This window comes from Perissodus microlepis, chromosome 14, assembly GCF_051167445.1.
Source record: "Perissodus microlepis isolate ML-2025 ecotype Zambia chromosome 14, ASM5116744v1, whole genome shotgun sequence".
NCBI lineage: Eukaryota > Metazoa > Chordata > Actinopteri > Cichliformes > Cichlidae > Perissodus > Perissodus microlepis.
In genome coordinates, this window is record NC_140474.1 from 11,258,554 (window position 1) to 11,274,885 (window position 16,332).

The window sequence follows — 16,332 nt, forward strand, 5'->3', positions numbered from 1 at the left end:
AAGCAACAAAAAAAAAAACGATTTAAATGTTTTCCTACAGTTTGCTGATGTCGTGAACGCAGCACAGAGACGACTGTTTTTAAGCGCTCGGGGCGTTCATAGTCATGTTCACAGGGTTCACAGGTCACGCTTTTGTGACAGGTCCATGAGAGCTCTGGGGTCTCTCTGCTGCAGACTCAGCATCCCTATCTTTATAATTGTGGGGCTTTCGTGGGTGTAGCAGGTTATCGTTGTCTGGACTGTGATGGAGCGCTGGCGTGGCAGAGTGGCTCTGGTGACCGGAGCCTCGGTCGGGATTGGGGCGGCTGTAGCCGTAGAGCTGGTCCGACTCGGTATGAAAGTGATGGGCTGCGCCAGGGACGTCGAAAAGATTCAGGTATGCTATAAAGGGAAAACTTAATTTCTGCATGGAGTAATTTAATGTAAAGATAAATACATTTTGGTTGTTAAAGTTACTATTATGCAGGGGAAAACGCTATTCTTCGTTGTTGTTTTTTGTTTGTAGTTTGTAGTTAAACTACTTTTGATTTACATCTACATTTATAAGAATCTAGTAAAAGCCAGAATATTAAAATTTTAAACATAACAGTGAAAATCCTCTTTTGTGCCCTTTGTTTTCTTGAAATTCCTGTGGTTAATGATTCTTTAAGTTGGCACACAATCCGTCAGCATACTTTATGTAGATGATATGCACTGTTGGTTGTTGAACTTTGAAACATAATGCTGTTGTCAAAGATTAACCACAACCAACAATCTTAACAAAGTGCAGCTATAGCAGGGCTGGACTGGTAATCTGACACACCTGGCATTTTCCCGGTTGGCCGACACACTTTTGGAGAGATGGACCGGCCAGAAGGGCCGCTGCGCACCGGCGTACAAGCACTGACAGCAACCCATTGGTTCATTTTAATTACTGACACTGGATTGCCCAATAAAATTTCCTTGCTCGCTTGTAGAAAAAGTTAAGGGTGAAATAAGTGTCGAAAAGTTGGAGCTGAAAAGCTGAGAGAAAACAACAGGGGCGAGATAAGACCCTTTTTGGGGTGTGAAGTTTTATCAGAGCACCCCTAAAAATAACTATAAATAGTATTAATAATAGTAGTATTATCTTCAAATGTTATATTATCATAACTTTTCTATTGAGGACAGAACAGGATAAAATGGAAACAAATTTTATGTCCAGTGTTGTTCTCTCATGATGTTACAGTCTCTCTGTTACAGACTTTAGTTGCTGCGGCAGAAAGACGATAAAGAAATAGTTTCATGACACAAATCAGTGATGCAGATTTAAAACACACTTCAACTGAAATAGAGTAAAAGTTCAGACTGTATATAAATCACTAGAGATTATTAGCTAATTTTAACCTTCCGATCCACTAGTCTGCTGCGATATCACAAGTTAAGAAGCTGATGTACTTTATTATTTTCGTTTGTTAAATATTTCTGTTCCTATTTTGGTCAAATTGGGCTTCAGTGTTTGTGTACAGTACAGCTCCAGATCCAGGTGACAGCAGGTCAAAATGATGTAACCTGTCACCATCTAGCAACAGCCTGCATTCAGTTTAAATATGCAATTCTTATGGATCAGTCTTTTAATGACTGTAGCGATTAAATTCATCAAAAATTATAAAGCTGTAGCTTCTGTTTTACCCACACGTCTACTCAGTGTGTTGTCCTGTTATCGTGGATCCTCCTGTTGCTCTTATAATAATTATTTAAAGATTAGATTTTTGTCATTTTCTAATTTCTAGATGAGTGAGGAGGATGGAGAGAGAGGACAGGGAGGTTGCAGAAGAAGAGGAAGAATGAGGGGGCAGAAAGTGAAGTTAGTGGAAAAACAAAAGTTATTTTTCACATAGTAGTTTTTCATGTATTTAATGGATGCTTTCTAGTAAGGTACTGAAAAATGTCAGTGGACATTCTAAACAGAGCATAATGATATGAATGGTAGCATTTTACAGGATTCATACCACTTTAAACATGGCTAAACAGGGTGGCCGCCACTACATTCATGTGACATCTATAAATCTATTCTGTTCTATTGTTTCAATATCAACAATCAAACAAAAGGGAATATATATATAATATGTGTAGGCAGGATATATACATTTATTTATTCATTTATTTATTTATTTTCTGAGTGGTCATGGCGGGCTGACTGGACCAAAAATGCCAGGACCATCTTTTTTTGTCCCAGTCCAGCCCTGAGCTACAGTGACATCTCCCAAGAATAAATTAAGAGCTTGAATTAGTAAAGTGTTTTTTTTTTTTAATTTCCTTGATAAAATGCATGAACTGTTTGAAGCATACCTCAAGACAAAACCAGACAAAATGCTTTTGCAGGCATCATCGCATCATCATGTGCCTGCTGTTACAAAATCATTAGTAGATCCATGAAAGAAGCAAAACTCAAAAATGGGCAGAACATCCAAACACAGGCAACTGTTTGTGGATGATATGCAAACTGGAAAGTCAAATCAGTGTATTTACAGTAACTTAATATATTTGAATAGTAGATTCATAAACCTTAAAAACACAAAGTGGATTCTGAAGTCTGTCATCTTTTTCTTTTTGGTTTCAGAAACTGGCAGCAGAGTGTCAGAGTGCCGGCCATCCTGGTGTTTTGGTACCTTTCAAGTGTGACTTGAGCAAAGAGGAGAAGATTCTGGCCATGTTCGCAGCGATCAAAGAGCAGCACAAAGGCGTGGACGTGTGCATCAACAATGCTGGCTTGGCTCACCCAGAATTGCTGCTAAACGGCAAAACCAGTGGCTGGAAGAACATGATGGATGTAAGAGCTCAGAGTTATTGTAGAAATATAATATTTGTTGTAGCGTTTTATCAAAAGTAACATTCACAGGAATAATGTCCCAGCAGAACTTTGAACTGTAAAAAAGTGAAACATGTCATCATCTGTCACTGGTTTTAATATTGTAGCTGATCAGTGTGCATTAACCTCTCAGTGACTCCAGCTCTTAAACTGACTCATTAATAGTTTTTGAAGCTGCTTATAACCGTTTTTCACCCACTGTGTGCAAGAAGCAACAAGTAAGTGCATCAACCAGAATGTGCTGATTCCTGATATTTCCTTTTCTATTTTTTTTTTCTTGCAGGTAAATGTTCTTGCTCTCAGTATCTGCACACGCGAAGCGTATCAGTCGATGAAAGAGAGAAATGTGGATGATGGACACATCGTAAACATAAACGGGTTTGATATTTTTACTGGTGATATCAACCTGTATCATTATTATTATTAATATTATTGTGATTTCACTTACAACAAAGTCACATTTTACAAGAGGGAAACTACCAGGTGGCTGGGCCTTAGCTTATGGGGGCCCAAAAGAGCTACATCAACAGCAGAGGCCATAGTTAGTCAATTCTGGTCAGGGGCAGATGCCCTGGCGGTCTGATCCCCGTTTGCCAAAACTGAGAATTTTTTGCCAAAATTCTAAGATGGGGCTAGTGCACAAGATTAAAACATACTGACTCGGTCTAGTCGGGCTCACCACAACGCACAGCTCAGGTTCTGCAGCAGTGCTGCTGACTCCAACTGAGGAAAGAGCCAGACAGTGGAAGGAGAGTGGGGTCTGGGCATCACTGCTCAGATTGCTGCTTTGCAACCTGGCCCAGGATAAGCAGTAGGAAATAGATGAAGGGATGGATTTACTTCTTAACTGTGTCAAAATCTCCCAGTGCAGCCTTGATTTTAAAAGCAGAGCCAGGAACAGAATCAATGCAGATGTCTAATTCCACTTATTATAGACTCTTTAGTCTAACGGGCGATCGTGGCTCAAGAGTTGGGCGTTCGCCTTGTAATCGGAAGGTTGCCGGTTCGAGCCCCGGCTTGGACAGTCTCGGTCGTTGTGTCCTTGGGCAAGACACTTCACCCGTTGCCTACTGGTGGTGGTCAGAGGGCCCGGTGGCGCCAGTGTCCGGCAGCTCTGCCTCTGTCAGTGCGCCCCAGGGTGGCTGTGGCTACAATGTAGCTTGCCATCACCAGTGTGTGAATGTGTGTGTGAATGGGTGGATGACTGGACATGTAAAGCGCTTTGGGGTCCTTAGGGACTAGTAAAAGCGCTATATAAATACAGGCCATTTACCATTTAATGACAAGTGTCACTCATGCAGTAATAAAGGTCTGCAGCTCAGGATTTTATCATCATATTAGTATTACACTATAACTGTTTTTTTTAGTCTTCATAATTAATAAGAAAAAAATCCCATTCAGTATTTCAAAATGTCCTTGAGAATCTCTTAAAACCCAAAGTGACATCTGCATCATCTTTTATGGTGGCCAATCAGCAATCCAGAACCTGAATATTTCCAGTTAACTATCAACAAAACAGCTTTGTAGGCCTCGTGTTTCTTACATCATTGAGACATGACTTTAAAAGAGTTACTTTACTTGCACATTAATGCATGCTGTTTAATGCTCACCTGGTTAACGGTTTATAAATCTGTTGCAGCATGTGCGGACATCGTGTAATTACCAATCCTGATCTACATTTCTACACCGCCACAAAGTATGCTGTAACCGCCCTGACAGAGGGCCTGCGGCAGGCGCTGCGTGCAGAAAACAGCCATATCCGAGCCACAGTAAGGCTTTAAAAACACTGTAGGCAGCTCCAAAAGTCACTTTAAAACCAACATTACTGTGATGAGACACTCACACACAGTATCCACTCTTTTTTGCAGTGTATTTCTCCCGGTTTGGTGGAGACAGAATTTTTGTCACGGTTCTACAAAAACAATCCTAATAAAGCAGCTGGTGCATACTCTGCATACAAGGTAAAATAATTATTCCTACAGTTCATGTACTGTTGATGTGGTAACTCAAATAATAAGTCATTAATCACGTTTCACTTCTCTGACAGCCTCTGGAAGTAACAGATGTTGCCAATGCTGTTACGTACGTGCTCAGTGCCCCTCCTCATGTTCAGGTGATTTTTCTCTTATTTTTATGGCTTACACTTTTTCTGTATAAATATCATTTTATATTAAAACACTGTTCTCCCTTCAGATCGGAGATGTTCGGATGCAAGGTACGGAGCAGGTTTAGAGTTGAACCACATGACCTCCCTGAAATTATGCACTTCTTCACTACATTTATGGGAATGATGATTTATGATCTGTTCACAAAACAGTTTTGTTTTTGATGTTTGTACTAAAATTTTCTACTAATATATATAATAAAATGAGAGAAAACTGGCTGGCTTATTTTCCTGAAGGAAATCTCATTTAAAGAGCAGCGCATGGTGGAAAACATACAATTTTAAACAAAGTATAAAAATAGCAACTCACAGTATCAGGCTGTGGATAGTGATGGTAATGGGACATTATGGGACATGGGAATTCAGAAATACTTGATTCCACCCCTTTTGTGTTTTGACCACTAGGGGTCATAAAAGGTGCAGGTTAATATTTATTGCCAGAAGATTCGCTCAGAGAATCTGTCAGATTAAAATAAACTAGATTAAATTAATGCTGAGAATGCTCTCTTGGTCTCTGAGTATGCAAGTTTATAAAAAATAAAGGACAAACTACCAGACAAAAGATATTTGACCTGTGTGTTAAAATGTCAACATGGATGTAGGATTAAGTTTTACTGAATAACACAGCGTGGAAGATTTTCTGATGAAAGGCAAGCCTGCTTTAATCTAAATCTGTACTTCAGTCCATGGAGAGCTGCCAGAAGGGCTCTTAGTCCAGAGGAAAGCAAAGGTTAGCTAAGGACTCCCGGCCTCAGTCCACCACCTTTCTCATGTCAGTGTATATATATTCAGTTACACTGGACATACATTTGTATATATGCACAAATGCAGCTGCAGGTCCTTGCACCTAAACACAAAATGTAAGTCAGCAAATTGTCCCACTGTTTGGCACTTCACTCTGCTGTGCATGAAGGGACTGTCAGCAAGTCAATACAGAGAAACACAAAACAAAGAGACCCAAAATGACCACATGGAGACTTAATACAATAAACAGACACAAAGCAACTATAGAGGCGTATTACCAAAAAGATACACAGAACAATGCAGAGTAACCACAAATGAATACAATGTCTGTATCAGAGTGCCAGCTTCTTTGAGAAATAGGCCGGAGTTCTTCTTCCATCAGCAATGTGAGCCAGGTCATTTTCTGTCAATCCTCCACATGTGTGAACACAGTGGATTATTGGCTTCTTCAGCCAAACAAATCCACAGAACATTTACAGTGAGGTTCAGTTCTTCGTTTGCATGCAAGGACAGTGCATGTATTGTTCTGGTTCACTTTCACTGCTCTGTGACTGTACACTAGCTGCATGATATCAAACAGCAAGAAGATTTAATCGTGAGTTTTGTTTTAAATGGGATTGTAGTGTTAAAAGTTAAAAGACAAAATATGAAAAACAGAAAATATTAAAAAAGGAGATCTGATGGATGTACTAACAGTGAAGACAATGTTATCTCTCAGTTTGTGTATTTAATGTGTAACTGTTTTATTCTTTTTATTTTTTTTCCAAACATGTAAATATAACTAAAATATGAAAGAAAAAAGAAAATCATAAAAACATCAAGTTTTCATGAATATCTTTATTTCTACACAATGTTTATGCTCTAAAATCTTAATAATTTTGGGGGCCTACATGGAGGAAATTATCCAGAAATTCACAAGACTGCAAAAAAACAAAACAAAGATCTTTTCTGTCACAAAATGTGAGCTTTCTTCTGTGAGACCCTGTTGCACATGTTACTCACAACCCTTGAAATATATATTTGACCCCTTGGGAAAGTCTGAAAGAACTGCAAAGTGTCTAGTATCAAGAAGAGCTTATGGAGTCGGTTGCATTTACTAATCAGAAATATTCGTGAGGGTACATTTTTATGTATAATGCCAACGTCTTTAAAATATATATTTTTTTAATGATGTGAAAATTTTACTATACAAAAAAAATTAGCCTTCAGTGATATTTTTTTAATCTGTACGTGCAAGTAACAACCTGTAATGCATTTTGAAATACGAACATAAACCCAAAAAACTCATAAACTTGATGAACTGGAAAATTCCTGCTACTTTTTCTTCCCCCGCTGTGAGAAATGGCTTTATCACACATCCAACTGTGTTAGTCGCTCTGCCCATTTCAACTGTGGACTGCATCTGAAAGCTCCTTTGAATATTTGGATGGCTTCCAAAAAGTCCTGGGAACTTGAGCTGTAGCATAAAAATCTGCACTTTTACATCACCCCCACTGTTTGCAAGATATGTAGATGTCCATATTGTTTGTGAATATTCTTCTTCTAAGAGCACATTTTAAATGATTGAGTGATTGAGGTCTAATTTGGAAATGCGTTGCATGTCCAGAACCATCCAGATAAAGTCCTCTTATGCAAGCATGTGACGGTCAGCTGATCTGTAGGATTTGCCTCTACAACCCTCAATGGTAAGAGGTGAAAATAATGAGGTTCTAATCAGTGTTGAGAATGTGACCCTGCCTTAAACCACACACGGGGAGGCAGCTTGACCAAAGTCCTCAGTCACCTTGGAGACAAGAGCATGCATGTATATATTAAGCTTTTTCTTGACAGATTTTTTTGCAGTATGGAAAGAAAAGCAGGGATTTTTCTGCACTGAGGAATTTTTCACCCCATCCCCCTGACAACATACAACTATCAAATGTTCAGCTAACAGGAAAATGCACGTTTCTGTCGAAACCTACTCCCAGTTCAGTATGCTAACCATACATGGTTCAGCCACCCCTTAAAGAAGCGGTCCAGGACCCCAGGGCCATGGACAGGATGGGCGATAGTATAATACTTGAGTTGTTTGGTACCGGGCCGCGAGAGTTCAAGCTCGGGTGTGAAATTCATGGTTTTCAGGGTTTTTATCGGGGTTTTAGCGTTACTTTTTAAAATAGTTTTTATCGTTAACTCTGTTTCCCTGGGTCTTTTCCCGTGTGTTATGAATAAATCTTTTTTTTTTTTTGAACCCATACTGGTTTTATTTTGTTGTATTTATCCGTGACACCTTAAAGGCCGTGAAAATATTGTCCGACATAAACCGATCCATGGTGCAAAAAAGGTTGGGGACCGCTGCCTTAAAGGCTATTTCTGACCCAGAAGAAACTCAGGAGAGTCAGGTTAAGAAGGTCAACCTTAAGCCTTTCAGCTTTCTCCTTCTGATTAAATGTCTCCAGCTGAGCTAAGATGTGCACGCAAAATTACAAAATGAAGATTATATTTTATTAGCTAGATAAGAATAGCTCTTGGTATGTTATTCAAATTTATATCATTTTTACAAAGTTTGAAAAACTATTTTTTTTGCCATGTGGAGCATTCACATTGCTTTGTTTCTTTGGGAGTTAGAGCTGCAGTTTTCTACCATTCTCCTAAGGTTAAATAAGATGGTATGGCTAGCAGCCTGTTAGCTTGTTAGCTTGGTATCGCCTGGTGTTGTCCAAGGGCAGTACGGTCGACCTCCGCCTCTTCGTGGTTCGGTATCTGCAGAATCACCTACTCCCAGATTTTTCTGTGGAACGAATAAAATTATTTGCGGAAAATTTGCCTATTCACAGATTTTTTGGAAAGCATAGAAAGCATATCTAAAGTAATTATAGTATAGTATATAGTATATAGTATAAGATATATTTGGTGTTTAAACGTTTTAGATGGGATTTCAAGTATTTGCAGATCTCAGCTATTTGCAGGCGGTTGTGGTCCCTAACCCCCACAAATATCAGGGGTCGACTGTAATCCATTAGTTTTGTACAGTCAGTGGTAATCATATCCTCTGAGCAGCTAAGCTAAATCTCACCAAATAGCACATCAGATTTGAATAAATTTAATCCGTGCGTATTATATTCTAAGTTGTGGTTTTAAGCTAACATTCACTGGTGCTAGCTTCTCATTAAAGTTGGTAGCTTCTGTTACATCTTTGCTAATTTTGCTGTCAGACATACATACGTTTACACTGGTAGATGCTCATATTAAACACTACTTTTATCCCTTTTTGATATCACAGTGTAGAGTGTATATCCCAAATATACTCATTTTAGGGGCAAAGCGTTGACTGTTAGCACAAAGGACAGGGGGATGCCAGACAGAACAAAGTTGCTTTAGAGCCTTTTCATACTGTCCTGAAGACCAGTTGGCAACTGCTTGGCAACCACTAATTGCTAGGGAATTGTACTGTTGTATTCCCTGACAGGATGGCAAGTGGTTGCTGGAAGATGCTTTTGCTAGAAAACATTTTGAATTATTATTTTATGTTAAAATAGAATACTGTTATTTAATATTTTATTTATTGAATAAATAAAGTGAAACACTGCCACACATTCATAATCAACCAATAATTTTATTATTGACATGCAGGATAAAGTATTGCAAAACTTGATTCTCATATTACAATTAAATATGATTATGTCGATTCCAGCAATTAAAGCCAGAAAAGAGTGTACTGTGATATGTAAATATTCTAACTGTAAAGCATGTCTGGTCATCAGGAGCTAATCTAAGTAATTAAAGCTGTGTTTGTGTGTTTCTCCATCTATCCTGCTGTGCCTGAAAAACACGGCTCATTGTTGTCGGTTAGACAGTCTCATTTTCCTTTTCTTCTTCCTGGTGAATTGTGCTTTAGCTCTCTCAATAGATAACTGAAGTGGACTCATGTCAGGTGGTGCTAAGGTGGTAGCAAAGGGGTTTTTAGATCTAAGCTCTGCTGTAGTGGCAGCTTTGGATGGCATGCTTAAAAATGTGACTGGTTCAGTTTGTTTAGCATCAGAAAATGCATCACTGAGAGCTGCAGCTTTCTTTCTTGGTTTTCTCTGCTGTCTGGCTGCTTGCCGCTGCTGTTTTGTGTCGACAGTGGGCGCAGCTGTGGCAAAAAGCCTCCATTCACTCTGAGTTTGTGTTTCTTCTTCTGCAGCAGTGGTTTCATGGCTGTTGAGAGGAACACGAGTGTCTGGAGTCGTGAGAATAGGGAGCACATTTTCAAACTTGTTGTGAGAACGTGGGATTTCCAATGAAGAAGGCACACTGGCTTTCCTCTTGCTGTTTTTCAGCCCTCTTTCTTTCGACCGTTGCCTTTTCAAAATACTAAAGGAAGTGTTCAAAGCTGTAACTTTGACCCTTCCTGTGTAAACGTCCAGCCTGTGGGAAAGCTGGTAGTCTGCGGTGGGGATCGACGGTGTGGTGTGAACCCCAGTGAGAGGGATCACTTTCAGATTGTCCAGAGAGGAATTTTGCAGGGCAACAGGAACAATGGGGGAAGCAGAGCTGCCTTTCCTCCTTTTCTTTCTCCCCTCTGTGTCTGTTTTCTCCTTTGACTTGTTCCTTTTGACTTTGGAGATAACAATGGGGGCATTGGCAATACGGACAACAGGTCGCTTTTCAGTGTCGCTCCCAAAGTTTTGTTGCTCAGGCTGCGCTGGTGGGGTTATGGTAATGATGGTGGGGACAAGGCTTAAGTTTTCTGTTTTGTTTGCTACAAGATCTTTGGGAGAAGAAAGAAGAGTTGTTTCTTTGCTCTTCTTTCTCTTCTCCTTTCTTTGCCTTCTTGTTTTAGCTTTATGTGGAACAGTAGTGCTTATTGAGGGAGTGACTTCTTCTGTCAGCACAGCAGTGATTGACTCTGCTGGCCTCTTCTGGACTGTTGCAGGTGATGTAATGGAAACCGTCTCCTTATCCAAGGCTGGTTCATCTTTCATGACTTCATTAGGGGGTTCGTCTTTTCCTCTGAGCTCAAATTCGCTCTCATCAACTCTTTTTGTGCTCCTGCTTGACTGATCATATCTTTGTGACTCATTGATGAAGTTACTCAGAGGCTTGACTTCTGCTTTGCTGCCAGAGGGTGAAATAGCAGCTCCTTCCTCTGCTTTCACACCTGCCTCTGTTTTCACTTTTCTCTTCCTCCCCTTTCCTTTTCCTTTTTTCTTTTTGTTGGTTTTCTTTTTCTTCCCTGTGTTCTTCCTCTTCTTCTTCTCTGAACTTTGCTCCTCTACCTTATCAGAGTTGGTACTGGAGCTTTGCGACGTGGAGACAGTAGCGAGAACCTTGAGGAAATCCTCGGCGGCGGTGACAACGTTTCTGAGCGACGGCTCCTCGGGACCCAACATCGTAGACTGAGTTGCACTCTCCAGTTTCTCTTCTTCATTGCTTTTCTTAGAACCTTTTGACTTGGGAGGAGCTACTGTCAGCTCATCAATGATGTCAATGCTTCCAAAGTCATACGGCACCGCCTCTCTCATCACAGCAACGGGGAGCTTCTTGTATCGTTTGCACCTATGAGAGAGAAAACAGAGAGGGGAGGCAATGTGTCACGTATTACGAAAGTAAAATGGCTCAGTATGTTTAAAATCTACTTAAAGGTTTACACGAATACTTACAGACCATACCAGTGCCGCTCTACGCACTGCTCTTCATAAGCAAACTCAAAGCAAGGGACACCGATGACATTAAAAAATGCCTGACCAACAACTCGGGAAGATGTATCGTTGACTTTCCTCAAACAGTCTTTCAACCTGCAGAGAGAGTAAAGGGATGATTTGAGTTCTCTATAAGAGAACTACAACTGACTAAATGACAAGCAAGTACTATATATTGTTAATACAGCAATGTATCTACTGGGCTGGCATTACTATCTAAAATTAGCCAGGAAGGTTTTAGTTTAAGAGACCATAATGCCTTAAACTAACAGTCAATAGAGTAATATTAACATCTGGCAACATAATTTATCAGCTATTCTACATACAGACCTGCCAAACATTTAATGTGTTAACTGCTCCTAATTAAGTTGCACTCTCCAGTTTTTCTTCTTTATTGCTGAAATGAAGAAGAGCATCACTGAAATAAAGCTTTTACTCACGCATTATCGCAGTCACAGTGACAGATGGAGTGCCACTTGAAATTGGTGTAACCGTAGTTTGAGGAGAAGGCGTGGATGACATCAGGGCAGTGGTCGTGAATACGACAGCAGTTGTCAGTGCCTGCAAACTCTCCTGTAAAAGAGAGGTCAGCGTCATTATATATTTCAGGTATTGCACTCAGGAGTCAGACAGCTTGAATAAAAACTTTTCAACCTACCCAGCTGGTCATAGCTATCAGCCATGTTCCCGGCTCCGCACCACAGAGTCCCCGGATAAGTAAAGCCTCTCTTGGATCTCTTCAGAACCTGCACCTGCACAGTCGAATCCTCCTTTTCCACCCTCTTCTTAAACTTCCTGCACATCAGCTTGGCTTCATCCATGCGCGCAAAACTCGCCTCCACCTGCCGCCCGCCACTCTGTCTCTTCAGCACCAACCTGCACTCGTGCATGAAAGATTTCACCTGCATCTGTTCCACTATCACGGCGCAGTTCAATAGTTTCCCGGCAGGACTGACTACTGAGCGCACCACCTCGGCTCCGTCTGACACCTGGTAGAGGAAATTCTCCTCCACCGTGGACATTTTTGCGCACACGGTGCCGTTGAGCGTGGAGAACATTTCTTTGCCCTCCTTTTCTGCATCCAAAGCGCCACTCAGGAGGTCACCATTGACGACGTTTGTGTCCAGATAAGACAAAAATACGAAGAAGACCGACCACATGATGCGGCGAGTGGCACTTTCAGCACCACACGTAACGGAGACAGCTCCTTGCGATTTCCCGGTGCTCTCGAGCAGCCCACCCAGTTTTAAGGCGAACCTAAAGTGGTACGATTATTGCTACGATGAATGACTGGGAGGAGTCAGCAGGATTAACCTCTGTAGCCCTGGCAGAGTAGCTCTATATGTTAGACACAGTGAACAGGTAGCACCCCACCCTGCGCCCCCCACCACCTTAATTATCTCACTTAACCCACGGAGGGTTAATTAGTGAGTGTGCGGCACGTAAACCTGCACCTCTAGCTTCAGAGAAAGAGATGACCGCAAGTAACCTCCCACCCCTCCCCGCTCAGCACCACCCTAGAAGGCTGAGATATAGGACTTTGGGAAAATGCATGGAGGAGGTTCTAGCTCACGCCCGCTTCTCATGGTAACAGGCATGGGGTGACTGTGCCGACCAAGCACACTGGACATTATTCAAATACCACAAAACAAGCGCTGATTTGGTGATGACCTAAATTACAGTGTAGGGACAAAACTCATTTACGCAGGAATGTGGAAAAAGGTTGCCTCTGTCGCACGCATTCTGCACCGGGTGACTGAAGGGCCCCAGAGTCTGACGGCCGACACAGAAAAGAAAAAAACTCATTGAAATAATGGAGGTATCAGATGACTGCTTGGCTTCCAGTTATCCCAAGAAGCTGACACGAGTTGCCAATCATTCAAATGAACCCAAATGTAGAGCTTCAAGAAGTTTTGTATTTTTTTCTCCAGTAATGAAGAACTACAAAAACAAAAATTAAAAATTACATTCCCCCAAGAGCAGATTATCAAAGAAGTACGTGCGTACTGTAGCACAGTCTGGGTTCACTATAATAATGTAAGATGCCAGTTTTCCTTAAAAAATAAACCCACTATTTTCCAACCCAGCTCCATGTTTCTGTTCCTTGATCTTACTATAGTTTTGCATGACTGAACATCCAAAATAATCGTTATTATCTTAATCCAAGGAGTTGCCCCTCAAGCCAAACACCATCTTAGAAGAACAATCTTAGCTTATATCAAGCCATTACTGACATTAAGGGTATCTCTTCTCCTTCTCCATCATACAGAGCCAAGATCTGAAACAAATAGTCTGAAACTGTGTTTAGAGCAGTCTGAAAGCTGAGCCTTTGGCTGATTGGGGTTACCTGTGCATGTGCTGTCCTCTAAGTGATAAACACAAGCCCCTTCACATGACTAGTAGAGTAATTCATGCCTCTATTACCCCTCGATTAGACTGCTGGCACTTTGTTGACTCTGATCAGTTGTTACTTTGTCCCCTGCAGGCTGTGCAAAATGCTGAAGCTGCAGGAAAGATACATCATGATCAAATCACACCTGTGCTGCTCCTGGCTTCCAGTCCATTTCTGTCCAATTTTATTACTTATTTTTAAGAGTTTCAGTGTTCTGACATCATATGACTTAACTGAACTTTTACAGCCTTGTATTCCTACCAGCACCATGAGGTCTAAGAATCAAATCAGATTGTTCTAACTCATTACATGAAGCTTTAGCCATATTTAATGTGAGCCTCAGTCATTATAACAGAATAAAGTATGTGTGACAGGAAAGCAATGAATAACATAATTAGAGTTACTTTTAAATTTGGGACAAAAGACGAAATGGGTATTTTTCCCTGATATTTCCACTTTAATACAGTATTTAATTTTTTGTGGTTCAAGAATTTAGTCATATATCTTATAATCCTTCACACAATATGATATAGTATATTTGACAGGTGAGTAAAAACTTTCATTTGACTAATAATATATCAGTAGTTGCACTGCTTATTCACATTATGTGATCACCTCAATACGGGAACAAATTTCATATGTGAAATTATTGTTTATTCATGTCTGATATCAACAAAAACCCTCCTAATATTTTCCCAAACTAAGAGAATGATGCACAGCATATTTCTACAACTGAGTTTTTCTCACGGGGAGGGAAAAATGTTTGGCAGGGCAAGTTTCTAATCAGCCCAGTGTTATATCACATGGCTGGTCTTACTCTGAGCTCTAGAGGCGGAGATCCAGCCCACTCAAGACACTGAAATCGGATTTCTGGAAGGTGGAGAGAAGTGATGTAAAATCACCAGAGGCAACATTCGACCAAGTGTTGAGTGGGGCGGGGGTGTTCTCATGAATTAATGTTGTCGCAGCAGGAGGGGTTTGGGAAAAATAAAGAGCCTAATAGTCCCGCTGTTCACTGTGCGTTCATGTGGAGTCAAGTAACAAGGCAGAGTGAAACAGAAAAGGTGAGTCTGGATGAAACATATTGATAAGTTACACTCCACTTACTGACAGCCACAGACAGATCATCTGCAGACCAGCAGTGTCTCCCGAAGATAAGAATAAGTGCAGTTACACCAATGTTAGAATATATATTTATATATAGTAGTGATAAACAGGAAATAGAAATGAAAGGTTGCTGTGGACAGCAATGACGATGCAAGCTGAGGCTGGTATTTCTCTGCTTTTGCTGCTGCAGCAGGCTGCAAACCAGAACAGCTCATTCAGACTCTCTGTGTGTTGCAGAGCTGGGAAAATAAATAAATAAACAAAGTGTAGGTGTTTTCTCATATTTTCTAGGTTTTCCGATAGACTGGCGACACATAACTACAGTCATGCCCACAGGTATTTGTTCGTTTTCATAACTGTCAATACCACCAATATGGATTTGAAATGAAACAATGCAGATGTGAGTAAAATGCAGACCATTACTGTTAAATTACAGGTTTTGCCAAAAATTTTGCATTAACAGCATTAACTTAAATTAACCAATACCCCACCCCACCCCCCCAAAGAAAAAAAAAAACAGTAGGGACTGTTTTTAAAAAGTGGGAATAAAGTGCAGATTTTTTTTTTTCTTTTTTTTAAAGGAGAAAACAGAAAAATAAAAGCTAAAAATCATGGCATGTATAAAAACAAAATGGAAAAAAATAAACAAATGAAATATGCAATATTCATGAAGAGGATGATAAAATATAAAGCAAAGATTAATATTGTCATCATAATAAAATTCTATAACATAATTAGCAGTACTGATATTGAACAAATATTAAATTATAAAAAAATGAAAAAGGGCAGCATGGAACATTTAAGTTAGCAAGTGTCACAAACCAGGCTGCACACACGACAAAAAAAACAGAGATGCACAGGGATGCCATCCAAACTATTTTATTTTAAGTAAATAAAACAGAAAAAATAAACTTTGCACAAATGGGTGTGTGTGTAGTCAGTACCATCAGTGGTGTAGAGTGGTGTGGAGTCCATGGGTGGAAAAATGGTGTGTGTAATGTTGTTAAATGCAAGAACCCAACTAAAAGCAACCACAGTCCAACAGGGTGTCTCAGGGAAATGAGCTGACACATATCTAGGTTCTAATGGCTTTTTGTGCAGTCCTGGCACACTGGGCCCAGGTGTTGCCAGTGTCACTAATTGTGAACAGGAACTCAGCCTCTCCAGTGCCTGCAAACAAGACACAAGTAGATATCTAATATCTCTACATTTCATATCTATGGTTGGGCCTCATGTCACCAACAGCTGCTGGGTAATATTATTTGAGTCATGCTGCTGCACTATCTCTACCTTTCTTGGCATATTTGTGGAAACTTCACATCTTCTGCATGTTTTTCCAAGCCAGTGGGAATCTTTCTGTTATCTTCTCAAAGCAGCAGCTCCTTTTTAAGTGTTTTCTAGCAAAGTCTAATCTGGGTTTTCTGCCCCTGAG

General features: G+C 40.4%; 2 protein-coding genes across 2 annotated transcripts; one reads left to right on the forward strand and one right to left on the reverse strand.

Annotated features, from left to right (window-relative positions):
• Positions 1 to 105: 105 nt before the first annotated feature.
• LOC146373498 (dehydrogenase/reductase SDR family member 11-like) lies at positions 106 to 5,195 on the forward strand. The gene is made up of 7 exons (XM_084950638.1): positions 106 to 376; positions 2,582 to 2,791; positions 3,114 to 3,208; positions 4,470 to 4,599; positions 4,699 to 4,791; positions 4,878 to 4,943; positions 5,024 to 5,195. Exons 1-7 carry the CDS (start codon positions 245 to 247, stop codon positions 5,060 to 5,062), a joined length of 765 nt encoding a protein of 254 aa, XP_084806764.1. The 5' UTR covers positions 106 to 244; the 3' UTR covers positions 5,063 to 5,195.
• Positions 5,196 to 9,313: 4,118 nt separating this feature from the next.
• On the reverse strand, positions 9,314 to 12,760 carry proca1 (protein interacting with cyclin A1). Its single transcript, XM_084951971.1, has 4 exons — positions 12,060 to 12,760; positions 11,842 to 11,974; positions 11,363 to 11,497; positions 9,314 to 11,258 (listed from the first exon to the last, which is right to left on the reverse strand). Exons 1-4 carry the CDS (start codon positions 12,559 to 12,561, stop codon positions 9,554 to 9,556), a joined length of 2,475 nt encoding a protein of 824 aa, XP_084808097.1. The 5' UTR covers positions 12,562 to 12,760; the 3' UTR covers positions 9,314 to 9,553.
• Between the last annotated feature and the right edge of the window lie 3,572 nt (positions 12,761 to 16,332).